At 41.6% G+C, this 27,183-nt stretch overlaps 2 protein-coding genes across 7 annotated transcripts in view; one reads left to right on the forward strand and one right to left on the reverse strand.

Moving 5' to 3' along the window:
• Window positions 1-20,128, reverse strand: part of LOC129187618 (amyloid-beta A4 protein-like) — a 24,995-nt gene extending 4,867 nt beyond the window's left edge. The window contains exons 1-17 of one of the 2 annotated variants that reach the window (XM_054787155.1): window positions 19,860-20,128; window positions 12,217-12,384; window positions 12,004-12,133; window positions 11,815-11,927; window positions 9,773-9,966; window positions 9,477-9,685; window positions 9,176-9,343; window positions 6,899-7,032; window positions 6,763-6,837; window positions 6,525-6,683; window positions 4,961-5,089; window positions 4,786-4,885; window positions 3,095-3,162; window positions 2,837-2,975; window positions 2,706-2,759; window positions 626-717; window positions 380-526 (exon numbers count right to left, since the gene is read on the reverse strand). In XM_054787155.1, coding sequence (XP_054643130.1) covers window positions 380-526; window positions 626-717; window positions 2,706-2,759; window positions 2,837-2,975; window positions 3,095-3,162; window positions 4,786-4,885; window positions 4,961-5,089; window positions 6,525-6,683; window positions 6,763-6,837; window positions 6,899-7,032; window positions 9,176-9,343; window positions 9,477-9,685; window positions 9,773-9,966; window positions 11,815-11,927; window positions 12,004-12,133; window positions 12,217-12,384; window positions 19,860-19,922 — 2,142 coding nt within the window. In that variant the 5' untranslated portion in view covers window positions 19,923-20,128. The remainder of the gene's footprint in view (window positions 1-379; window positions 527-625; window positions 718-2,705; window positions 2,760-2,836; window positions 2,976-3,094; window positions 3,163-4,785; window positions 4,886-4,960; window positions 5,090-6,524; window positions 6,684-6,762; window positions 6,838-6,898; window positions 7,033-9,175; window positions 9,344-9,476; window positions 9,686-9,772; window positions 9,967-11,814; window positions 11,928-12,003; window positions 12,134-12,216; window positions 12,385-19,859) is intronic. The other variant, XM_054787156.1, reaches the window with a different exon arrangement.
• On the forward strand, window positions 17,413-27,089 carry piga (phosphatidylinositol glycan anchor biosynthesis, class A). 5 transcript variants are annotated; one of them, XM_054787157.1, is made up of 8 exons: window positions 17,417-20,135; window positions 20,327-20,478; window positions 20,697-21,143; window positions 21,247-21,517; window positions 21,733-21,865; window positions 23,129-23,261; window positions 23,357-23,563; window positions 25,204-27,072. In XM_054787157.1, the coding sequence occupies exons 3-8, from the start codon at window positions 20,712-20,714 to the stop codon at window positions 25,465-25,467; spliced, it is 1,440 nt and encodes a 479-aa protein (XP_054643132.1). In that variant the 5' UTR covers window positions 17,417-20,135; window positions 20,327-20,478; window positions 20,697-20,711; the 3' UTR covers window positions 25,468-27,072. The 5 variants fall into 5 exon arrangements, with proteins under 5 accessions (XP_054643134.1, XP_054643132.1, XP_054643133.1 ...); XM_054787158.1 differs by having other exon boundaries at window positions 20,367-20,478; XM_054787160.1 differs by lacking the exon at window positions 17,417-20,135 and having other exon boundaries at window positions 20,147-20,478; window positions 21,247-21,361; window positions 21,428-21,517; window positions 25,204-25,479.
• Window positions 27,090-27,183: the final 94 nt, after the last annotated feature.

The raw sequence follows: 27,183 nt of genomic DNA on the forward strand, positions 1-27,183 counted from the left end.
CGCTACAGCAGCAGCGCAAAGGTAACGTCAGCTCTTGCACTTTTATTGAAAATGTATTCCAAGTGTATATCCATAATTAATTTATACCTGATTCCCAACGGGAACGACAGGATTCTACAAAACTTCACCTGCACTGTCCATTATCCAGGTGTTTATTTCACAGTCACACTGGTTGACTTTTTGGCTAAAATGTGACCGAATCCTATCGCTCTAAATGAACCAATATTGTCCTTGAATCATATCGGCAACCACGAATCGCGATATGAATTGAATATGAATTGTTACACTCTTAACTCTACCATATTTCCTCAGTCCTCGCCACATCGCGCTAAGGAAGGTCACTATTTGAGGAAAGAGGGCATTCACGACATTCCTTTACCTCGATGACGCCGTGATGAATAGACGTGTATTGCTTCCTCCTCAGCATCACCAAGGTAATGACAATGACGGTCGCTATGACAACGCCTCCCACCATCAGCCCGATGATGGCGCCTTTATTGGAGCCCACGTCTTCAGCAAAAAACACCTGACATTAAATAAATAAATAAAATAGACAGTTCATGAGTGTAAACGAATCCAATGACATTCCTGTGAAGTGGTGCAGAATTCTGACTGCTTTTTGTACCAGTTTTTGATGGTGGACTTCATAGCCAGCACTTTGCCTCTCCTTGGGCTCCAGCCGCACTTGGGGCATCTGTTCTGGCTTCAGGGCAGACACTTGGGGTGGAGGGGTTGGAAGAACAAAGAGTGATGATAAACATAGAACGGGAAATAGAACTTACTACAACACAGGAGAGGCTTGGAATACTTTTTTACCGAACAGATGGTAACATAAATCCTTGTACACTACACCAATGGTGTTTACAACTTTTTTCTGCGTACCACTAGATGGAACCCGAGTACCAACAGTGGTACTCGTGCCACAGTTTGAGAATTCCAATGCACGACAGTAATCCCTCATTCATCGCGGTTAATTGGTTCCAGACCCAACCGTGATAAGGGAATTTCTGCGAAGTCGGATTCCATATTTATAAATGGAATATTTTCGTAGTAAGTGCATTGAAAACCTTTTTACAACCTTCTAAATACGGTTTTCAACATTATTAGAGCCCTCAATACATGACGTGACACCCCTATGGTCATCTTTACATTCAAATTACCCAATATAGTAGACACAATAAGATAAGATATAAGGCATAAGTAAGACACAATATAGACACTAGTGATGGGTCCAGCAACACAGATGCGCCGATGCGTGTGCCGAGCTCCCAGGGCAAACCCTGTGTCGGTGCGCGTACCGCTTTAAGATAGTCACGTGACCAATGCCGGAACTGTGTCGACACGGCAGTCGCGCGCCAAACTGTGTTTATAAGGAAGCGCATCTGTCAATAGGATGGAAGAGCAAAACGAGCATTGAGTTATTGACGCGTTCATTGCTTGGCGAATATTGCAGTCAACAATGGAGGACCTCTATGGAAAACGTAAATTTTCTGCCGCGTGGGATCAATTTGACCTTCTGCCGAAAAATAAGGTATTTATATCAATCTCCTCATTTTACCCACTTCTTGTCATATTTTCCAAATATTCTGTTCTAGTGAAATTATTTTCAAAATAACTCTTGGTTTATTATTCATATTATTTTTTTGCAGGTAAAATGTCGCATTTGTGCGACAGAATTGTCTAGTGATGGGTCCAGCAACACAGATGCGAACTCAGAAGTGGAACGTTACTTAATATCTGGTAACATTCAACGTACCGAGGACCTACATCATTATTGGAAGAGTATGCAGTCCACTTTCCCTCATTTGTTTTTATTAGCGAACCAGTTTCTATGCACACCAGCATCTTCTGTGCCTTGCGAACGCATATTCCCCAAAGCAGGAGAAATTGCGTCAAAGAAACGAAATAGACTGAATTACAAAACACTGGAGAAACTCATTTAAAAAAAAAATAAAAATCTTTAAACGAGTCCATTGTCATTGTCATTCACAGCACTTTCACTGAGGTTTTGACATTATGACAGATGTTCACTTAATTTATCCACTGTGTCTCAAATATCAAAGTGGATTTTTAATTAAATTACATATATGGAACAAGAAAATGTGAATGCAAATACGTAAATGACGGTATTGGATACAATAGGTCATCAAATCAGTGTCAGTTGAGTCTGTCAACTATGTTTCCTGCAGGGATTTTTTAAGTCCACCAGGTGTCAGTGTTCAGCAACACAGTGTCAACACAGTGTCAATACAGTGTCAATACAGTGTGTCACTGCGTCGAAACGACACGTGATGTCTCATCTACCCATCACTAATAGACACACAACACATTAGCATAGGGTACCTCCTGCGGTGGCTATTGTCTCATCAGTGTAACATTACTGACACCTAACGACCATTGTTGAATACTACATATTGTCTTTGAATGTGTCTGCTGAATGTCATAACTGTATTTTAATTAATTTCAACATTTTTATGCTTGAAAATGCTAAGGTTAAGAAAAATACGTGGAATTTGCTTAAAAGCCTACCACAGCTGACTTTGGGTGAGCGGCGGGACACTCAAAATATTACATTTGCAATTAATAACAACAACAACAACAACAAATGTTATGGTACACAAAGTTTGACTTTACATTATTTCCAATTGATTTTTTTGTTTGTTTTTCTGTTCGACACTAGACGTCGGTGAACTAATAATACTTACCAGGGCGTGTGGGTAGTCCTCTATCTGGAACTGGCCGAGCATCGACAGGCTCAACTGTGAAGAAATGTAATGTTCACGATTAGCCTTTTGAAGGGAGTACAATTGTGTGTGTGTGTGTGTGTGTGTTTTACCGTGGTTCTCAGTGTTGGGCTGGTTAAAGCTTTCAGGGTGGATGAAACCCAGCCCGTCAAGGCCTGGGTCCATAGGAGCGGAGCTGTAGGCCTGGTCGGGCATGAGGGCGTCGTTCCCGTAGCTCATCCTGCCATCCACCTTGTTATGTTAAGAGAGAGAAGACGTGTTAACGCCATGTGTGCTGAGTCAGATCACAGTGTGTGTGATCCCGTATTTACATGTTTATTGAGTGTGTGTGTTTGTGTGTCCTGACTCACCCTGGCGTCACTCTGCAGGGAGGACACCTGCTGAGACATCTCAGACTGGACTCTCTGCACAATGACAGCTAGGATAGAGATGTTGCTTTAATGATCAGATACACTCCTGGGAAATAATTAGGACACCCCATGGGGTAACTGTCAATAGTGGGTTGTGTTTTGGAAGACATGCTTACTTACATGTAATACAATCATCCCTCCTTTATCGCGTTTAATTGGTTCCAGACTCAACCGTGATAAGTGAATTTCCGCGAAGTAGGAGTCAATATTAAGAAATGGAATATTTTTGTAGTTACGGCATAGAAAACCTGTTTAAACCTGTTTTTAACATTATTAGAGCCTTCTCGACATGAAATAACTCCCCTATAGTCACGTTTACACTCGTATTAGCCAATACAGTAGATGCGGAGTCACACGACACCACTGCAACGGGACAGACGGAGGACTGGATACTACTATGGGCTATGTCAAATCAATGCGCCTAGGAAATAAGTTTCGGTACTGTTTTAAATAATCAAAATAGGGAAAGATACTGTAAGTATTACATGTACATCATGCATGTACTTGTTAATGCATGATCACAGCATGTATATAAAACGATGTTAGAGGTTTTTTAAGAGATTCAAAATTCAAGAGTTTTATTGTCATATGCACAGTAAAACTGGTGGTTCTGCTATGCAATGAAAAGAAAGAACGAAAAAAACACAAGAAAATGAATAAGAGGGCTTCATAGTCAAAATAGGTACCTCCCATGACGTGCATAGTTAGCCGGCTAATGCTACCTTGTTTTCTCTCGTTAGAACGCACAGAAAAGGGAAAGAAATGTGTTAATGTTTCGCATCAGGATTGTGGATGATGATCAAAATTCAAAAAAATGTACAGTTTACCTTTAAGCAAAAATGTTCAAAAATACTTACTAACAAAAAACGGACTGTAACCAAATACATTTTTCCTCTAAGAAATAATGGAAATCCATGTAATCTGTTCCAGAAAGCCAAAAATGTTAACGCAAAACCTGTTTTTATACTTTTACATGCAGAAAACAATTCAAAATGCATCTCTATACATATAAATGATGAATGAAAGGGACAAATGAACATTTAAGGTTACTTTTACCTTCACTGAAGATTGTTCCCAAAGACACAATGTGGCAACCAGATCAACACGGACACCACCCTCCTGTTTTGCCATCAGTTTTTTTTTTTTAATTCCACAGTGTTTCTCACCTCAATAACAATAGCAAGTGCCAGCATTTTGATATAGAAAGGTGAAAAAAACTACTGTATTGAATTCAAGAAATAACAAAATAGGAGGGTGGTGTCCGTGTTGATCTTGCTGCCACATTGTGTCTTTGGGAACAATCTTCAGTTACCTTAAATGTTCATTCATCCCTTTCACTCGTCATTTATATGCATTTAGAATTTTTTATGCTTGTAAAAGTACAATTGTAAAACTAAAATAAGTCAACCGGTGATGACATCTTGGCGGGAAATGGAGCTGACTTCCACTTCCTGTTATCCCTGTATTAGCAGGCTAATAGGATGCGAACAGGGACCTTTGTCATAAAAATACATTAAGAACACAGTTGGACTGGATTTTTTTTATTTTGGAGTGCTATGTTTTTAGCAGTCCCCTATGTTCTACACTTGTGTGTAAGGGTGAATGGTTGTGTGCAAAAAAGGCTCACTTACAGACTTGGTTGTGTATCTCGTTGGCCACATTGGGCACTTTGTAGAGCAAACCCAGCGACTGGTTCATCCTCTCATCAATCACACGCAGGTGGGTTAGAATCTGCAGGAGGAGGAAGAAAGTTCACTGGTATGGATGCTCCTTCTTCCCCCTGCCCCCAATCCTTACGTGGCGCACCTGAGGCCGAATCTGTGCAGCCTTCTTGGGGTCGACAGTTTGGACGTGCTCAAAATGTTTGACAGTATGCTGGTGGTCTTTCTGCTCGGCCCGCACGTACTTCTTCAGCAGGCTGAGCACCTGACGAGGCTGGTGAGGGAGGAGTTGGACATTAATCAGGGGATTATTTGACAATATGCACTGGAAATCCTGTAATTATAGCCTGGGCAACCGCAAAGAGGTTGGTGCACTAATTAGAAGCGCGTGATAATTGGGGAGAGGCTGTAAGTTGCCAAATTTTTTTTACTTTAACAATGATTTGGGATGTGTGTCTCTCTTTGACCACATGGTCATTAATTATAGTATTATTGCAAAACAGAACCAATGTTGTAATAGCAAATCATCCACATGAATACAGCTGATGTGTTCATTGTAATCAAGCATCAGTTTCACAAGGACAACATTTTAAAGCGCATGGAAAAGGCAGATAAAGCGGTAATTAGAGAAGCTGCGGTTATTTGCTTTTGTAGACCACACACTTGGTGATTATAGGAGACTCAACTCAACTAAAGAGAGGTGTGAATTATAGTCCAGAAAATACGGTACATATCAACGTCTTTGAATGCGTTTTTTTTTAATGCCTTATATTTGTATTTTTGTTCATTTAGCCATTTTTATAGTTAAAAATGCTTAATTTGGGCAAAAAAAATCTGTAACATTTGCTTAAATATGCATATGTTTTGACTAATAATAGGCTGTATTCAACCACAAAACAGCTTGATTTATTAATCAATACAGTCGTCCCCCACCACTTTATGGTTTGAACATCACACCCTGACTCTATCCTGGTTTTTCAAAAATTCATTAATAAATGAACAAAAAAATATGTAAAAAAAAGCAAAGCAAACTTTGCAGTTTAAGAGATGAAAGGTCGTTGGTAAGCTATAGTCTACACTGGTCACTCGGTGTCAATAGTAACACACGCACCAGACTTGGCATTAACAATTATCATCGCACAACAGGCACAATAATAACACTACTAATAATCATCATCACAATCATAATAGCACGGGGTACTGGCCATACTGCAGCCAAAACTTAACTCTGAATCACCGACGTCACTTCCTGTCCACACGTCCGGAAGACATTTATTTAAACACACAAATGACTTCTTTTCTCTGATTATATCTACTATATTGGATAATATGAGTGTGAAGGTGGCTGTAGGGGTGTTATTTCATGTCTGGAGGGCCCAAAGAATAAAAAAAAAAACGTACATTGTATGTCGAAGGTCATATACTGGTTTTCTATGCTACAAAAACATTTGATGTATACATAAGGAATCCTACTTCGCAAAAATTCATTTGTCGCTGTCGCGTCTGATAGAGTGAAGCCGTGAAATTCGAAGCACAAAGTGGCAAGAGACAACTATTTACAATATACTGTATTAGTGTGGTTGTAGTTTGCAATAGCGTGGACCTGCACTGCGGCAAGTGTGTGTGCATGTGTGTGTGTGTGTGTGTGTGTGTGTGTGTGTGTGTGTGTGTGTGTGTGTGTGTGTGTGTGTGTGTATGTGTGTGTGTACCCGTGGAGGGTTGGCCTGTAGTGCGCTGAGGTAATTTTCCAGAGCCATGCGTCGGCGGCTGTTAAGCAGAGCTTCCACACGGGCCATGTGGGTCTCCACCAGCTGTTGCCTCTCTCCGGCAGCCTCCTGCTCCAGAGCCTCCACCACCTCCTGGAAGTGCTGCAGTTCCACACGCACAAACATTGTTTGCTGTAGTGACACTTTAATTTTTAACAGGACAGTTGCCTTGTGCATGTACCTGAATGACAGCTTTCTTGTCAGCGCGTGGCAGGTTCTTGGCCTCCCTCTCAGCCTCCTCCCACTCCCTCATCAACTGAGGAACATGAAGCCATCACAACAATGCACAAACACCATGACAGCACACCATCCCAAACCTGCGACATCTTCTCCCTGTGCTTGGCCTCCAGGCTTTCCTTTGCTTTCTGGAAGTCGGCGTGCTCGTTGTCGTCACCGGGAGACTCCAGGTATTGATCCACGGCAGCCAGAGCACTGGGCACCATGGTGGGTACTAGAGAAGGAGGAAAGGAGGACGGAGGGAAGAAAGTTCACTCAAAAGTTGACTCATTACTGGAAAACATTCAATAGAAGAAACTTCATTCATTGTTAAAAGACATACAGCAAACATTTAAAACATTCACGGTGAATAAAAGACATACAGCAAACATTTAAAACATTCATGGTGGAAAAAAAAAAAAAAGACATGCTGTATTTCTTCAAACAGTGGCCATTCACTCAATGGCAGAGAGTACCAGGTGTTTATTTGACAGAAAGCCTATGTGTGTTAGAAATTATTTTAAAATATATATTTTTTAATAACATCACAATTTTGAGTAACATGGCATAACGCAGGGGTCTCCAACTACTGGTCCATGGGCGCAATATTAAAGAAAGAAAGACAAAAATACACTCAAAAATGTTTGTAAAAAATACATTTTTAAATAACTAACTGCAAATGGACATCAATTTTGGAAATATGGGCAATTATTTTATTCCAAAAATAATATACAGTTACAAATCCTACAGGCTTTGAGTGAAACCGCAAAATTCAAAGCGCAATGTGGCGAGGTACGACTGTACACATTTATTTGAAGTCTTTACTTGAAAGGGGGCCTTTGTGCAGATGCATTGCTTTTTTTTTTATTCATTTTTAATATACTTGAATAACAAAAAATTTAAATAATGTATATTTTCCTCAAAATTATGTTTATGTTACAAGTTTATGCAACGTCAAGATATAATGCTTTAGTAACATAAGGGTAGCAAGACACCAATTGTTATTTTGTGTGAGGAGGCAAGAAAATGACATTTCTATTTGAGGTGAGGTATTTGTTTGGTTAAGCGGTGAATGCACGTGATTCAAGGAGACACCGCATCAATCAGAGGGAGGCCACTATTTGAGGAAATAGAGTAATAGGTTAGACACACAGGAAGTTGTAAACACACCAGTACACAGGACACGGGTTATTATGGGATACAGGGAGATACGTTTCCCAGTGCAAAATGCGTGTTTATATTGGATGGATAGGGAGCTGGGAGATAAGATGAGAAGTGCAGAGTCAGGATTGTGGCAGGAGCTGCTTCCTCCCCATTCCCCATACCTACCACACACACACACACGCACACACACACACAGTACAATGCTGCTCCAGTCAGCTGGCTTGGACATCCTCGGTCAAGGCACTGCTGCAGCAAGGCATGCAAACACGTGCGGCATCATCAGCACCAGCTGCAGCTTCCAGCTTTAAAGCTTGTCCTGCTCCACATGCTTGGAGTTAAGTATCGGTTAGTGTGTCTGACCATTTTACAAGACAATGAGATGAGCGAGTGGATGATCGAGAGGCGATTAGCGGATTATCAGGTCGGCTCCACAGCGAGGGACCTCAGCTACTACATTCTACTTGTTTTTGTGTTATCAACATACTGTATTGTTGTTGTTTGGTTTTTTTTATTAGATCTTTGTCAAACTCCATACAATTTAAAAAAAAACTTGCTGTGTGTGTTCAGTTGTGGAAGCTGTCATGTTATTTATATATTTGGCATTTGGAAGCAATTTATATTTAACAAAGAAAATAGAAAAATTGATTGTTGGTGTGTTAATGCAGCAGCTTTACCACACTGTTACGTGGATATGCATGGGCATTTACCCATCCTGGTGATAATTCTATTATATCTTCTTAACATTCTTAATGTCAGACATCCACCAGTGATCATCCTGCAGGATTGGAAGAGGATTCCAGTAACAACCTGTGCAGTTCTGCCAATTTCTATGCCCAAGGGGATTAAGGCAGTGTTAGACTCAAACTAAATATTCACACTTTGGACACAATTTGTTCAATGTGAGGTGTACTCACTGATGTTGTATGGCTGTGTGTTGGCAGTAATTTATATTGCTATACAAGTTATTTTCTATAGTATTGCCCCTTGATAAGCTTGCTGAAATGTGAGGCGTGCACTCATTTTTGTCACTCTAGCTTGGGGAAAATAATATCACAATGCTGGTTGAAGAAGTCAAGAGATTGAGATGTCAGCCTACAAACTGACCAAAGCAGGAGAAATTGTGAGTGTGAGTAATAAGAGAGAGACAGTCGGCAGTCAGGCTTCAGAGAGTTGACGTGGTTTTGTCCGCCTTCCCATCCTGGAACTTAACTTACACGAGCTGCTGCAGACGGCTAGGCAGTATTCCTCAGAATCAAAGTTATTTCTGTTGCCCCCGCAGCCCCCAAACAAGAAGGGGGCGCATCGGCCCGTTTTGGGCACAAAGTGCCAACGCTCCAGCTTGGCGCGACACGGGCCTTTCACGGCACGCGCCCAACAAACGGCTGAGGCGCGTACACACACATACACATACACATACACACACACACACACACACACACACACACAGGTCATGTCACAAAACATATAGAAATACTGCAAATACAGAAAGAATAGAAACAACTTGTGCTGTATTACCTCGGACGACCTCCTCAATGGATTCAGTGGTGGTGGTGGTTGTCATGGCAACATTTGCATTGCGTTCATAGCTATCCCGCTCATTGGTCATGTCCTCATCTTCCTCCTCCTCCTCATTTTCTTCACCATCCCTTTCAAAAGCATCGTCTTCATCCTCTTCCTCATCCTCCTCAGCAGCGGTGGGTTCCATGTCCGCCTGCTCCGTCATGCTGAGGAGAAACGCCATTCAGAAACACACCCAGTCCATCCAGGTGATCGTATGTTTAAAAAAATAAAAATAAAAAAAAGAGGGCTACCTGTTCTCACGGTTATCGTTAAGCTCAGATCCGCCCCACCACACGTCTGACTCTTCCCCGTCCAGTGCTGCGCTGTCCGACTCCTGCTCTGCCTCTGCCGGGCAGCACACAAATTCCACCCCTCGGAAACGGTCGATGTCGCACGGCCACAGCATCCCGTAATCATGGAGATTCGTGGAGCGGTCTGCGCAGGACTGAGTTACAAAGAAAGATGGTAATCATGACTTCTATCGTCACCTTAGAACTGAGAGGATCATCACAAACTTAAAGGACGCCAAGTTTTTTGCGATGAAGTTGTGAGGCCTGATCGGAACCGGAAGCGGGCACAGGAAACCCAGGCCCAATTAAGATTCAAGAGAGTTTTATTGTCATGTGCATGGTAAAACAGCAGTTATACCATGCAATGAAAATCTTATTCTGTTCATTCTCCCAAGAAAAGAAAGAAAACAAATGAAAGAATAAGAACATAAGAAACATAAACACAAACATAAATACCAATAAATTAAGCAACAACAACAGAAGAGACATTAATACAAGTAAACAATATAAATAAATAAATAAATAAATAAAAGTGCTATGAGTGTGTGCGTGTGTTGCGTGCGGCGTGTGCGAGTGCTTCGTTGAGGAGCCTGATGGCCTGTGGGTAAAAGCTGTTTGCCAGCCTTGTGGTCCTGGACTTCAAACTCCTGTAGCGTCTGCCTGACGGTAGGAGTGTGAATAATGAGTGTTGTGGATGTGTGCTGTCCTTGATGAGGTTGTGTGTTCTGCGTAGGACTCTAGATTTATAAATGTCTTGCAGTGAGGGGAGGGATGCCCCAACAATGTTCTGTGAGGTCTTGATCACCCGCTGGGGTGCCTTCCTATCACGTGTTGTACAGTTACCGTACCAAACAGTGATGGAGGCGGTAAGGACACTTTCGATAGTGCATCTGTAGAAGCAACTCAGGATTGTGGTGGGCATGCCAAATTTCCTCAGTCTTCTCAGGAAGTACAGTCTCCTTTGGGACTTCTTCAGAATTTGTTGGGTGTTGTGAGACCAGGTGAGGTCCTCGCTGATGTGTGTGCCAAGGAACTTGAAGGTTTTCACCCTCTCCACCTCAGTCTCATCAATAAACAGGGGTCTATGCGGCTCCTTTTCCCTTGTTCTTGGGTCGATGATCATCTCTTTAGTCTTATCTGTATTGAGAAGGAGATTGTTATCACGACACCAAGCTATGAGGTCCGCCACCTCTCTTCTGTATGATGTTTCAACACCACCAGTGATCAGTCCGATGACTGTAGTGTCATCCGCAAATTTAATGATGCTGGTGTTGTTCTGGGAGGCCACGCAATCGTAGGTGAAGAGCGTGTAGAGGAGTGGACTCAGCACACACCCCTGTGGGGTCCCAGTGCTCACAATTCTTGAGCTGGATGTGCGATTGTGGACTCTGACTGACTGGGGCCTGCCTGTGAGAAAGTTAAACACCCAGTTACAGAGGGAGGGTGACAGGCCAAGTGTGAGGAGCTTATTTGTGAGTTTGTGGGGGCAGACTGTATTAAAAGCAGAGCTATAGTCTATAAATAGCATTCTGACATATGTGTCCTGGCCCTGTAGGTGAGAAAGGGCTGTGTGGATGGCAGTGTTGACTGCATCATCCGTGGACCGGTTCTGGCGATATGCAAACTGTAGAGGGTCCACAGTTGCCGCCGGGATGCTCTTTTTGATGTGGGTCATGACTATTCTTTCAAAGCACTTCATAACAATTACTGTACTTTTCTCCCTAAAAGGGTTGCAGAAGGAATAAAACTGGAAGTCCAGCTAGTAGTGCAGTGACAATAATCTGTAAATTAGCCACGTCGGACATGTCGAGTGTATGGATTTTTGTCGCTATGCATCGGAAGGAATGCTTGGCTTTGAACCAGCAGAGGGCCCCAAAAAATTCAGGCCCAACTCTCATGTTTTTTGAAAAATGAATGACTTAATAAATGACTGCTGTTTTGTGGTTGACTATGGCCTTTTATCAGTAAAAAAAATTGAAAGTAGGGATGACACAGTGACGCACCTCTCTGGCGAAGGTGTGCCAGTGCAGATGGCTCTCACACTGGTCCATACGCTCCTTGTGCAGGAACTTGCACTTGTCCGGAACCAGCAGGGCGTCGCTCACAAACTCCCCGACTGAAAACACAGATTATTTCAATTGTAAGAAGTAGAATAACCAAATTGTATACCTACACCTGCAGTAGTAACGTACCCAAACAGCGGTAAGGCACCACGATGAGAGGGTGGCTGCGACACTGATTGCGGCCTTTCCTACACCAGTTCTCGATGCTGACGGGCTGGTTGGCCTCCACCACGTTGGTGACCTGAAGCTCTGGGTACACCTTAATAAATAAACATTTTCTCATTTTACATTCATTCCGTGCCTAGTGTCTTTCCATTCCATCCAGTTCCCTTATAAAAGTACCTCTTGGCAGTACTGCAGGATGCCCTCCTTGGTGCCGACGCAGCTCTTGGTGCCGGAGGGGTCCGACTCCCACTTGCCACTCTGCACATTGATGTGCATGTTGAGCTTGCCGCAAAACATGGCCACCTGCGGCTCGGTTAGCAAACCCACCGAGTCATCAGCAGGCACCTGGAAAGACAAGGATGAGCAATTGTTGGTGAAGCAATGGGGTTACAATGGCGTGCACTACTTGCTGCAAACAGTCATCCATCCATCCATTTTCTATACCGCTTCTTCCTCATTAGGGTCGCGGGGGCATGCTGGAGCCTATCCCAGCTGACTTCGGGCGACAGGCGGGGTACACCCTGGACTGGTCGCCAGCCAATTGCAGGGCACATATAGACAAACAACCGCATACCAATTTAGAGTCGCCAATTAACCTCACCTGCATGTTTTTGGAATGTGGGAGGAAGCCGGAGTACCCGGAAAAACCCACGCGCACACGGGGAGAACATGCAAACTCCACACAGAAATGCCCAAGGGAGAATCGAACCCATCTCCCGATCTTCCCGATCTCCAGGCTGTTACTGTGTTGGCCAACGTGCTAACCACTAGACCACCGTGCGGCTGATTTAGTCATAGTGATCAAAATAATATTGTCAAACTGCACTGTTACATAGTATGGGGATTAAGATGCAAGGATAAAAACTCTGATTGTTCTAGAACACTGTGCATTTATGTCATTATACAAGTTCTAACTACAATTGTAATCCATTTCCATCCTGCGTCTTGAAGGACATACTGCAAAAACGCTCATCAAAGATCCTCTACATGACAGGTGCCTTCTGCTTTTTTTAAAGGACCTACTGCAAAAATGCTAGCCGAAGAACCTCTATACAACATAAATGCTCTGGTGCTTTTAAGAATCGGCTGCAAAAATGTGAATCGTTCCCAAGTTTTGACCTGAACTCTCAGTCCGTGCTTAAGTCATCCATGGATTGCGATATTTTATAGATGATAGCACGTTTCGAATTTGTTAAGAAACCGTATGAGTCGTCCATTAAGAGTGATCGATGTGACGACGTTCATGAAATATTTCCTTATATTTGACATGGATTTTGAGCGGACATGACGGGTGAGGTTTGGAGGAGGCGGAAGTGACTGTCGAATGCTCGAGGCGCCAAAATTGAAGCGCGAAAAGTGCGAGATAAGGAATACAATAAGTATTGAATATACAGTTGAGAGATTTGATATCTGGACTGGAGGTGGGTTGTGGGAAGTGGACTGCATAGGTCTCGGCCGACGGCCTATATGGGCCCGGTACGACGAGACCGGTGCGCCACGACCTCCAACAAACCAAAAGAGATACGAAGAGCTGGTGGCGGTGGAGCGGAGGGAGCTGAAGTGCGAGTGCAACCAAACTGTACCGTGAGTGTAACAATGGGCTGTAGCTCAGATGATGTTAGCGACGAAGGGGCAGAGGAGATGGAGTACACACAGGTTAAAATAGCAAGGAAACAGTCATGGTCAGAAGCAAGCAGCGGGAAAGATCATGATGGAAGACAAACAAAGAAAAAAATACGAGCTAAAACAAATGGCAAAGAAGAGTCAGATGAAGAATACAAAGTTCTTATTACAATGAGCAAAGATAAAGGACATTTTCACCCAGTTCATCTGACTAAAGCAATTGAAAAAGAAATAGGGAAAGTTAAATACGCCAAAATGCTCAATAACAGAAGAATACTAATTTCGACAGCAAATAAAAGACAGCAAGAAAACATTATGAGATTGAAGTACCTTGATGGAGGAGAAATAAAAGTACACATACCAGGAGAGGCAGCAGTAATAAGAGGAGTTATATCAAACGTACCGTTGGAAATGTCCATGGATGAGGTGAAGAGAGAAATAAGAGGTGGCAAAATAACAGAAGCTAGACGACTCCAAACCAGCAGAGGAGGAGTAAAAAGTGACAGTTTGTCTGTATTACTTGTATTTGAAAAGACAATACCGACAGACATACGTATAGGATGTATGAATTTTAGGGTGAGGGAGTACATTCCTCAACCACTAAGATGTTACAAATGTCAGAGAATGGGACACACGGCACAGCAATGTCAGTGGAGGCAAAGGTGTGCAAAGTGTGGTGGAGAACATGACTATGGGAAGTGTGCTAGCGATGCTAAACTAAGATGTTGCAATTGTGGAGGAGAACATAGTGCCGCATATGGCGGCTGTGAAGTGCAAAGACATGCCAAAGAAGTGCAAAAATACAAAAGAGAAAATAAGGTATCATATGCTGAAGCAGTAAAGAATATAATTATGTGTGTAATTAAGCAAAATAAACCAGTAGAGAATCAGGAAACTCATATAGACCAGACAGGACAAGTAGTAGGGCTTCCTCAGAGAACAGACCATAGAAGATCTCAATCAGAATGGAATGCTCCTCAACAGAAATGTAATCATAAGTGTGCAATTGAAGAAGACACATTAGTAGTAAATAAAAAGAACTTTGTAGCTTTTATATGTAAAGTCATCAATGTGGCCACGAGGCAGGAAAGGAAAAGTGACAGGATCAAAACGGTTGTGGAAGCGGCAGAACAATATTTAAACATCAAAGACGTGAAAGCAGAAGAAATACATAGTATGTTGACTATACATAATGATGCAGGACCTCAGAACGGTAATTAAAATCACAATGGTACTCCACATCCTACAATGGAATGCAAGAAGTTTAATAGCAAATGGACAAGAACTTAAGAAATATATAACAGAAAGTAGGAAAAGACCTGATATTATATGTGTGCAAGAAACGTGGCTTAGACCACAGCTGGATTATGTGTTGAATGGCTATGAATCAGTGCGATTCGATCGAAAAGAAAACCAAGGGGGAGGGTGTGCAACATTTGTGAGGGATGGAATAATATATAATAGAATAACAACAGCAAATGAAATAGAATGTGTGATTGTTGAAATACATCAAGCAAATACAAATATAATCATTATTAATATATATAACCCCTGTAAACTACTAGATGTTGAAACAATGGAGAAGATAATAAGGAGGCATGGTGGTAGAGAGATCTGGTGTGGGGACTTTAATGCACATAATAGTTTATGGGGAAGTAAGCAAACAGATCACAATGGAATAGTAGTAGAAGAACTCATGGATATCAGACAGTTAGTATGCTTAAACAAGGGAAATGGAACAAGAATAGATATACGGTCAAATACAATGTCATGCATTGATTTAACTCTGGTCTCACATAGCTTGGCAAGTTCCTGTGAATGGTATGTAAATGAAACCACAAGTATAGGAAGTGACCATTTTCCGATAAGTTGTACAATAAACGCAGAAGTAGATATCAAAGAAAGACACAGACATAAAAAGTGGTGCTTTTCAAAAGCGGATTGGAGAAAATTCAGGGAGGAATGTAGTAAAGCAGCAAATTCAATATCAATGGAAGGTGGCATAGAGGAATGCACAGTTAAGATCACAAATAAGATAATAGAGGCAGCAATGAAAAGTATACCGTGTAAGTCAATTGGAGGGGAAAGGAAAATGGTTCCATGGTGGAATGAAAAGTGCACAACAGCTGTAAAAGAAAGAAATTGTGCATTAAGAAGGTTAAGGAAGAACCTCAGCCAAGAAAATGCAATAAATTATCAGAGGAAAAAAGCTATAGCCCGAAGAGTAATTAAAAACAGTAAACAAAACGCATGGAGGGATTATTGCTCTGCCATAGGAAGGGAAATTAAGATAGGAGATGTATGGTCAATGTTAAAGAAGATGAGTGGGAAAAACGTGTTTACTAAAATACCTATATTAGAAGATAAGGGAACAATGTATGTGACTGATAAAGAAAAAGCAAATGTGCTGGGGAAAAAGTTTGCAGGGGTGCATAGTGGAGACCATCTGGATGAAAATCATAGACGAGGGAAGGAGAGGATGATAAAAAAGAATAGGGATGTGTTACTAAAACAGGATAGTGAGGAGAGTGTGATGGATGTTGAAATTAATATCAATGAATTGCTAATAGTATTAAATAAAAGTAAAGATACTGCAACAGGAGAAGACCAATTGAGTTATATTATGTTCCAGAATCTACCAGAAAATATGTTGGGAAAAATATTAGATTTATTTAACAAAATATGGGAAGAAGGGATAATACCAAAGCAATGGAAAAGTGCATTAATTTTACCATTTAATAAACCCGGTAAGGATCCAAAACACCCTGTGAATTATCGACCTATTGCTCTTACATCACATCTATGCAAATGGATGGAGAAAGTTCTAGTCAGAAGACTTAACTATTTCCTTGAAAGTCGAGAGTTACTTACAACTTATCAGTGTGGGTTTAGAAAAGGACGATCAACAATGGATGCTGTAGTTAGAGTAAGTAATGAAATAGAGAAAACCTTTAAAATGAAAGAGTTGATGAATATTGTATTCTTTGATATTGAAAAGGCTTATGATTCCATGTGGCGGGAGGGTTTATTGATTAAGATGAATAGGATGGGAATTAGAGGTAGGTTCTATAACTGGGTCCTTGATTTCATATCGAACAGAAAGTTCAAAGTTAAAGTAGGATCAGAGATATCAGAAGAATACAGTATAGCAAATGGTATACCACAGGGGAGTGTAATTAGCCCAGTTTTGTTTAACATAATGATAAATGATATATTCATGAATCTGGATAGAAGGATTGGGTCGGCCCTATATGCAGATGATGGAGTGATTTGGGCAAGGGGACGAGATTCTATAAATGTGACAAGTAAAATGAAGGAAGCAATAAAGAAGATAGAACAATGGTCATATGACTGGGGATTTAAGCTATCACCCAATAAAACATGTTACATGACGATTACCCGGAAAAAAGGCATAAAAAATCAGAACCTGATGCTATATGGACAAAACATGATAAAAGTAGATCATTTTAAATATCTTGGTATGTGGCTAGATCAGAAAGGCACATGGAAGACCCATGTGGAAAAGGTAGAAGAGAAATGTAAGAGGATAATAAACTTAATGAGAGCTGTTACAGGTAAGGAGTGGGGAGCAGATAAGCAGTCACTAATATATATATATAGAGCTTTGATGAGAGCAAATATAGATTATCGAAGTTTTGTATATGGAGCTGCAGCTAAAACACATTTAATGAAAATAGAAAGAAATATTCACAAAGCATTTAGGATATGTACAGGTGCAATCATATCAACACCAATTAAAGCAATGCAGGTTGAGTTAGGAGAAGTAGCGTATGACCTGAGAAGAGATCAACTTATGTTAACATACTGGAGTAGACTTAAAGGATGTAGGCATGGACATCTGGCCAAGAATGTGATAGAGGAATGTTGGGAGTATAATACAACTAAAAGTAATAGCTTTGGGTGGGTAATTAAAGATAAAATAGATAAATATAACATAAAAAATATACATATTAATAATTCTACACCCATAAGCAATATTCCTATCTGGCTATTTCCGAAACCTGAAGTAGATATACATATAACAGAGTTAAAAAATAAATGGAAAGATAATGAAAAAGGACATAAGGCAAGTCAATATATTAAAAACAAATATTATGGTTACTTAGATATGTATACAGATGGATCAAAAAGCGAAGAAGGGAAGGTGGGGATTGGAATTTATGTACCAACAATGAATTATAGCATCATTAAAAGATTACCTGACCAGCTATCGGTTTATACAGCAGAAATGATGGCAATTATTATAGGCTTGCAATGGATAGAGGAAATAAAACCAGATAGAGTGGTATGCTGTGTGGACTCTCTGGCAGCATTATATAGTATTAAAAATATGGAATCAAGTCGAGAGGATTTATTATTAGAAATACATCAAAACTTATTCCAACTACATATGTTAAAAATAGACATAAGATTTTGCTGGGTGCCTGCACATGTAGGGGTGGAGGGGAATGAGGTGGCAGATAAAATGGCTAAAATGGGAATTAGAAGGAATGAAATGATAGATATACCTGCTGGTAAAGGCGAAGTAAAGGCAATAATCAAAAAACAAATGATGGAGAAGTGGCAAAATAGGTGGGATGAGGGTAGTAGCGGGAGAAAGTATTATAAAGTACAAAAATCTATCAGCACACAAGGGGTGAAGAGAAAAAACAGAAAAGAGGAAATAGTGTTAACTAGGATGAGGCTCAATCACACCGGGTTAAATGACAAGATGTTTTTGATAGGGAAATGTAAATCAAAAGTATGTATGGAATGCAAAAGTATAGAGAACGTAGAACACATATTACTACACTGCAAGAGATATAGGGAAGAACGTGTAACGTTAAGGAAAAGAATTAAGAAGATAGGAAGGGAATGGAGCATTGAGGGTATCTTAGGAACAGGTGGGGAGGGGGAAAGAGATATACAGAGGGCAGTGATAGAATATTTGAAGGACACAGGATTATATAATAGAATATAGATAAGTATTAGAATATTTTAGTATTATATTATATAGTATTATATAGTAATATATAGTATTATATAAGTATTATTATTAGGATTATTATTAGTAGTAGTATAAGTAGTCTCCTCACTATCTAAGATAGCATAAAGTAAGATACTGTATATGGCCCATGTTACATACTCCGGTACAGTAGGTGGCGGTATGCACCTTTTCAAGTCATGGTTGCAACCCGCCATTAAACTAAAAGAAGAAGAAGAAGAAGAAGAAGTCATCCATGTGACAAATTTGGCCCACGGGCCCTCAGTTGAACCTCACTGCATCGAAATGGTTGACATTCGCCAGGTTAGCAAGCTGTATCATTCAGGATAATAACAGGCAAGCAGTAGTAAACGTGTTAAATTCAGTGGATGTTGCAGTACAGCCGTGTGTTTGATGGCTCTCTGTTGAAAGCAAAACGGCCGCAAAAGAGCAGGCGCCATCTTGCTGATGTCAAACTGAATAGTGATCTCCTTAGCTTAAATAACATCCGACAAAGGGATGAAATAGTGCCAAAAACACTTTATATCATTTACCCACTGGGAAACTAGTTATATGCACATATCGTCGTTGTTATTATCAAACGTTACAAATTAGCTGAGCGTAGCAATTAGCTGAAATGCTAACAAGCGTAAACGTCATTCTCTTAAATGTAAAACATGTAAACTATCAACTACAAACCACAGAGGGAGCCAGCGATAAACATGTAGGATGTGCAATGGCTGTTAGAAGAAAAACATTGCAGTCGCTAGATGTCAAAAATGGCGTTGGGCCTTGTTAGCACTGCTAGTTTGGACAATGCTAGTTGTCAGCACTGCTAGCTTGGAAGATGCTAATTGTTAGCACTGTTGGCTTGGCAGATGGTAGTTGTTAACACTGCTTGCTTATGAGATGTCGATACAGTGGTATGCGGTAAGGTTGTACAATACAGTATAGATGGCCCACTACTATGTTAAAATTCTGCTAAAACACATCAATGCCAGTCTTATTAAAGTGTTTTTTTTAACAAGCAAGCATTATGTAATGTCTACTGTATTACTTCATCTACACTGGCACCGTTAGTCCTCCTCTCACGTCATAATAATTCAGACATGACAATGGCACCTTGGCCGCCTGCCTCATCAAAGGCCCGCTGACGCTGGGTCACATGCTGGGCACGGTACAGCTACTGGGGGCTTCACTCGGTTCTACTCACCTCGGATGAGAGCGTCAAGGTCGCCGCAAGTAAGACCATAACTGCCACCGTGTGTGCCCCCATACCGTCCTCCTCCCGGTATCCAAGTGTCCTCTTGTCGATGTATCAGTTCAACAGCAGGTTGTTGTTATTGGTAATGTGAATAATTCACGCGAATTGACACGGACGCGAATTGACAGTGATCTCGATCCCCGTGATCCCGCCTTGATTTTCCTCCGGGGATGGATGGAGGCTGGATGTGCTTGGATAGGGGAGGTGGAGGAGTGACTGGACGTGGTGAGTCTACGGCGTATATCGTATTCCATACACTATATATATATATATATCATATGTATATATATGCATAATCGACACATATATTTGTTAACAATGTGTGTCATCCAGTCAGTCATCCGTTTAATAACTTTTTTACTCTTTGGCTTTCATAACCGTGCAATACTCAGTTGAAACACTGTGTGTCACTCGAGGTGCAATAACAAGACGTAATTATGTGACGTCACACGCCAGGAAGTAACAACAAGCTGCTAACCGGCGAGCCGGCTAGCGTGGCGGGCTCCTGACTATGAGAGGAAAAATGTACATCACAGAAGGGTTTCTCTGTGTTTTGTCGGGCATAAAGGTAAGACATGTATGACGGGGGGGATTAAATCGTCTGTGTTTGAAGTAAAGACATAAACATGTTAGTTAGCTCTATGCTAATGTTAAAGGGTGAATCCATATACGCTAGAGAACACACTTGAGGGACTTTAACATTAAGCCAGCTTTTCCGCGTAGTGGGCATTATGTTTCTGTCCACACATATTTCGTTGTAACTCAATTTATTTGTTGTATTGTCAGCACTGGTGATACAAGATGAGCCGCAGAAGAAGAAGAGCAGCCGCTCTGAGCCATGCACCTCCTGCAGAGGCTGAAAACCAGCCCCCTGTCAGGAAGCACAACATCTGCATGGTGTCTGACTTCTTCTATCCTAACATGGGAGGAGTGGAGAGTCACATTTACCTCCTATCCCAGTGTCTGATTGAGAAGGGACACAAGGTGGTCATTGTCACGCACGCCTACGGCTGCAGGAAGGGCATCAGATACCTGACCAATGGCCTGAAGGTCTACTACCTACCGCTGCAGGTGATGTACAACCAGTCCACCACCACCACCTTCTTCCACAGTCTCCCGCTTTTGCGCTGTGTGTTTGTCAGGGAGCGCATCACTGTGGTGCACGCTCACAGCTCCTTCTCCGCTATGGCCCATGATGCTTTATTCCATGCTAAGACCATGGGCCTTAACACGGTATGTTGCTCATGTACTGCATTTACACTGCAGGACTGTATAAATCCAGCCATAGTGAAGTAGGTGATATTGAATTTGAACTAAGTCCGTACTTATTTTACAGGTGTTCACTGACCACTCACTCTTTGGCTTTGCTGACGTTAGCTCCGTGCTGACCAACAAGCTCCTGACGGTGTCGCTGTGCGACACCAACCACATCGTGTGCGTCTCCTACACCAGTAAGGAGAACACCGTACTACGTGCGGCGCTCGATCCGGAGATTGTGTCTGTCATTCCCAATGCAGTCGACCACGCCGACTTCACCCCCGACCCCTCCCGGCGCCTCGATGACAGGATAACCATCGTCGTGGTCAGCCGTCTTGTCTACCGCAAAGGTGCGAGGGAATGCCATGATATCGAGTAAACTTCATTTCATTTAAACAAGTTATATTTATATAGTGTCTCTCTTGGGAAGAAACCTCAAAGAGAACCTGCACTCTGTGGGACGGCCGTCTGAACCTTAGAACTTTGATTCACGCTGAAAGATCAAATGTGGGACACGACAAGACACATCCAGCTGTTAATATATCTTATGTTATCTTCTCTATAGGCACTGATCTTCTCGGTGGAATCATTCCAGAGCTCTGTCTCAAACATCCAGATCTTCATTTCCTCATTGGTGGAGAAGGGCCAAAGAGGCTAGTGCTGGAGGAAGTGAGAGAGAAATACCAGCTTCATGACAGGTACTTCTACAGCAAAATTGTTTTAATTTCTAACAATTTTTCCCCAAAAACAAACTAAAAGCAATACGCACCTGCTATTAGTGGGTGTGTTGCGGGTGATCTACCGTGATTGCTTGCACAATTTTTAACAGGTGCAAAAGTGGTGCCCAACGCGTTTAATTTAAATGAGCATTTTTTTGTATGCTACCTACCAGCTATCACCGTAGAGAGTTTGGCAAAGTAGAATTGCTGTACATTAACAGAGGTTTGCAGCGATGGAGTTGGACGTTTTGGTGGATGATGTAAATAAACACGCTGGTCAACTCCAGCAGAGACCTCGCATCATCATTATAATGCTATATTACTGTATTGGTGTACATGGTGTGTAAGTATGTGTGTTTTATAGCCTATTAAACAATTAAATTGACCCTTTATTAGGTTATCACATACATGTGAACATGTGAATAATGGACTGAGATAACGTTATCTACTTAAACATTACTTAGATAGCTGCCTATCTTAGTGAAATCCACATTTAAATCCACACTCTTGAGCAAAAGGACACGACAGGGGCGCATGGTTCATTTTTTTTTACACCGGCACCAATTGCAGTGGTGCGCTGGAATGATCCATACGCAGTGTTGAAATGCAGAAAATGCAGTGTTGCAAGGAGTTTTTCTATAGGAAACATGGCATGGCTCCTTTTTGTGACTGGCTTCAACAGCACCGTCCCAGCAGCTCTAAAATGGCATTGTTGGATAGACGATATGTCTCTACTGTTCATTTCTGACAATCCAAATATGTTGACATGCGCACAAAAGACCCTCTCGCTCTGTCGTCTGTCATTGCACTAATGCCATCTCACCACAATGGCTGCAACTATTAGTGCAGAACGTTGCGCGAGTTTGCACCTGCCTTTCAAACGTGATAAAATGTAGATGGAAAAACACAGATGGCCAACAGGTTTCACATTTGATGAATCACATCGCAGGTGAAAAATGATTACATTTGCATATCCTCCTTCCTGTATTTTGCACTTTCTGATAATCTGCATGTATTGTGCATATACATGATGGCAAACATGCAAAATGGACTGCGAGTGCTATATTGCTCATATGAGAGACGCAATCCTCGGGACACGCGCTGTCAAGTTTGCATGTGTTTATATACTGTACATACGAACCTTTAGTAGATCAGGCCCATAGTGCATTAAAAACTGGCAAGTACTCCTGTATGACAGGCTTATCACATCTCTGTCAAATATGTTTGACTGTCTAACGACAGGGTGCGTCTGTTGGGGCCTTTGGAGCACAAAGATGTCAGAGGAGTTCTGGTCCAGGGCCACATCTTCCTCAACACGTCACTAACTGAAGCTTTCTGCATGGCCATCGTGGAGGGAGCCAGCTGTGGACTGCAGGTTTGCTGCATTAAGCCATTTTACTAACCACATTACTTCCACCTATTAAAACCTATATATTTTATTTACTGTACTGTATTTTTTTTGTCCCCAAGGTGGTTAGCACTCGTGTAGGTGGCATCCCAGAGGTGTTACCCGAGGACTTGATCACACTTTGCGAGCCAACAGTCCGCTCGCTGTGTGCCGGTTTGGAGACGGCCATTGCACGGCAGCGTTCGGGGTCAGTCCCCTGCTCCGCCTCCATCCATGCAAGGGTGAAAAACCTCTACACCTGGGTAAACGTGGCAGAGAGGACTGAAAAGGTGGGTTCGGCTGCTCCACAACTTGTCGAGACGCATCACCCTCTTGTGTTCATTTTCCAAAGTTAACACAAGACCCACATGGCAGTGTATTGCTGGCCCACGGATTTTGAAAGCATTTTTCCTGTTGGGAATAATGAAAATGTGTTTCAGCATCAAACTGACGCAGTTTTAATTAACACTCCTAATTGTCAGATGTTAACTTCTGCTACTAATTTTATTACAAATTACAAATGTGTAATATGATGATGAGTCACATTGTAGGTGTGCCTTAAACATCTCATTTTTTAACATTCTTATTTGTCATACAGGTGTAAAAAGCTCACCACTATAAAACAGAAAAGTCAATAAAACACTACCTTTGATAATAAGTGACAAGATGGAGTCTTACTATTATAACTCTTGAGCCCACTTCACAAAACACGTTTACGGCTTTTCGTGTTACCAAGTTTTGTGGTTACGAAACGCGGTCCCATAAATTAATTAAAACCGTAAATTTGGTCTGTGAACACGGGACTCACTCGAGAACTAGCTGTGACTCACGCACTGCTCCCAGGCGTAAATCGGGCTCCTCTCCTTGCAGTGTGCCGAAGAAAAGTAAAGCCATCACCATGGAAGTGAAAATGAACATCATAAAACTTCCAAGAGAGGAGAAACAGCCACCAATATTGGCCGCACTTTTGGTCTCAACACTCGACTGTCGCGACCATCATTAAAGCATAAAGAGGGTGTTGTAACGTCCACCTGGATTTGCAAGGATGAGGAGGAGGAGGTGGTTCGATCAACAATATCATTATTGCAAAAACAAAACTGGCTGCTGTCGGCTGCAGCTATGCCAGAACAACGTCAGCAAACTGCACGCAGCCGTCCTCCTCGGCCCACACACGCACACACACAGTAAGAACTGTCAGCCTGTTACGTTCACGGCCTCACAGACAGCCGGAAATCCCAAAACTCTACCATTATTACTATTCAGGGTGGGCACTGGGCCTGGGAGGGTAATAAAACAATTAATCCCACAATAAACGAAAATGAACTTGATCATTTTGCCGCCTTCAGTATATTGCCATGTGCATGCGTGTCTGTTTTGCTCGTCTCCCACCTCCAAACAGGAAGGGGATTCACTCTGTGCATTGGTTTCAGCACCTTGGCGCGTTTGTTCCTTAGAACAAAGGTGTGAACAGAGGCCACTAGCATGCACACAGTGCAGAAAAGTGTAACGTAGTAGAAATTAAAATAGTAGATTGCCATATTTATTTAATATTGTTTCATTGTACTTTTCTCAAAAGTAATGTTAAGTACCCTGCAGCTTCTACTCTCTGATATTTGATATCAATATCGGTATCATAGCAGAAGTGAAAAAGCTGTATCAGGACACCCCTACCAAGGACCGCCTATATTCTTCACTTATTGTATTCATAACACTATTTGTTGAGGCCAGAATGAGTTTGACCTAAAAGCCAAAGACAAAGCACAACACCTGACCAGAATTAATACCTTCATCCTTTGACCTTCTCATAAGATGACATATCTGACATATCATGTGACATCAGAGATGATGGTGGGTCCTCCCATAAAAATCTTGGTTGAATTCCAAGTTACACTACCTCAATCAAATCAAAATATTTTTTTTTCTCCTTCAGGTGTACGACAGAGTGTGCGGCGAGGAGGTGCTTCCCCTTGACAGACGCCTTCAGAGGCTGAGGTCCCACTGCGGACCTGTGGCCGGCTCCATCTTTGCCTTTGTGGCAGTTCTGGACTTCCTGTTCCTGTTGCTCCTGCAGTGGTTGGTGCCCGATCGAGTCATGGACTTAGCTGTGGATGCCACTGGTCCTCTGGGACTGTGGAGACAAGGACCAAGCAAGAGTAGTAAAGGTGAAGGTCTGGGTAAAAGTGTCCTCAAATAAGCAGCAGCATCTGGAATGCTCCTCATGATACAGACTGACAAACACTACTGGCTTTTTATTCCAAACATCTTATTTAAATGAACCAATCAGGAAGGGCCGTCTGTTCAATATTTTTATTTTATGAGAGATTTGAAGTGAATATTAATACCTTTTTCTGTGGTTATGCTTTATTTGTCTATTTGTAAGCAGCACTGCACAAAATCAACCTGGATCACTTTCACAGAACACTGAGGTTAGATTTGTCAAACACTGGATATAGAACGTAAACACACCCTTGTACAAATACCACATTATTTTTATTACAAAAAAAAAGAGAGACCGTGATTGGATTTAAAACTTTTTTCTGAAAAATATAAAAAAGAACTATTTTCTATATCGTTCTCCTAACCCAAACATTTTCCACAAAGGGCCACTTACAAAAACCCCCAACAATATTCATATGATATTCTTCATCTTTGTTAACTTAATTACATAATAGAGTGACTGAGAGGTTTGACTTTTTTTTGTGATGCAAATGTATTACTCTTATGAACACATATTGTTTTGCGAAAGGAAACTCTACTTAGGAGAACCCAGCAGCTAACCGGAACTACGTTCCTCCTCACCAGAATCTGACCAGAACTCCGCTCACGGAACAAAGTGGGGGTTAAGTCGCTGTTGATGTACTACAATTCTGGTGGGGATGTCATACAGCTTCATGTCAAAACATCCGAACTACAGTATCCCTTTAAAAAATTGCTGACACCCACAACTTTCTTTGGCCCCATGGCGGGTAGTTTAGCAATCTTTCTTAATACAAAATCCAAAGAGACTGAGACAGCAACGCGTGGGGTGTTTGTTTAGGTGCTCAGTTCCATGAAATGACACTATTCAGGGCAAACGGACTAGTTTGCTGCGTGCATTGTTATGTGTGATAACCAAGACAGTGTCCGCAAACCGGTGTACGCAAAATTTTTGATGAAAACCAAATCATATGATAACTGGGTCGTTTGAAAACCAAGGTTTGACCAAGGTACTTGTGCATTGTGCACAAGATGTGATGTACATGGATTTTGGCGTAGGCCTGCGCTTTTCAGGGAACCTTCAAATTCTTTGGAAAAGTGGAGATTTCATCATTGGTTTTTCCATATTTTCTCATGCACCGAGTGGCAGTACAAAGCCTACTTTGCACACTTATTGTTAAAACAATGATCTACAGTCATGGATTTATTGGGTATTCCATGTGGGAATTATGGCTCATTTACTTTGCTGATTTTGTTACAATTCTTTTTGTGTGTGTGTGTGTGTGTGTGTGTGTGTTTCGCCGATAACTGATGATAAAATCCTCTTTTTCTCTCAGGACCGGTTAGTCAAGTTGATCCGGTTATTTGTCCAACCCCCGCATCTTTGTCTGCTTTTACAAACGTCTGAGCGGAAGATAAAAGTGCCAGACAAAACAGACTATGGGAATGTGGAACATTTTCAAGGCTAGTGGCATACCGTGATTAGCTTGCCTGCATCTAAAAAAATAAAAATAAAAAAAAGCACTCCACTGAAAAATGTGTCATTAAATAAAAATAATAGATTTGTGTTATTCTGTTTTGACGCTAAAAAGTTTGTCCAGACTTGTTTGTGTTGTTGTAAGCACTTCTTTTCTAGGTTGCACGGCCCACTCTTAGGCACCATTGTTATGCACATCCTGCGTGGAGTGTAACCATACACGGGGACGAGAGGAGT

This window comes from Dunckerocampus dactyliophorus, chromosome 9 (genome assembly GCF_027744805.1).
Source record: "Dunckerocampus dactyliophorus isolate RoL2022-P2 chromosome 9, RoL_Ddac_1.1, whole genome shotgun sequence".
Taxonomy (NCBI): domain Eukaryota; kingdom Metazoa; phylum Chordata; class Actinopteri; order Syngnathiformes; family Syngnathidae; genus Dunckerocampus; species Dunckerocampus dactyliophorus.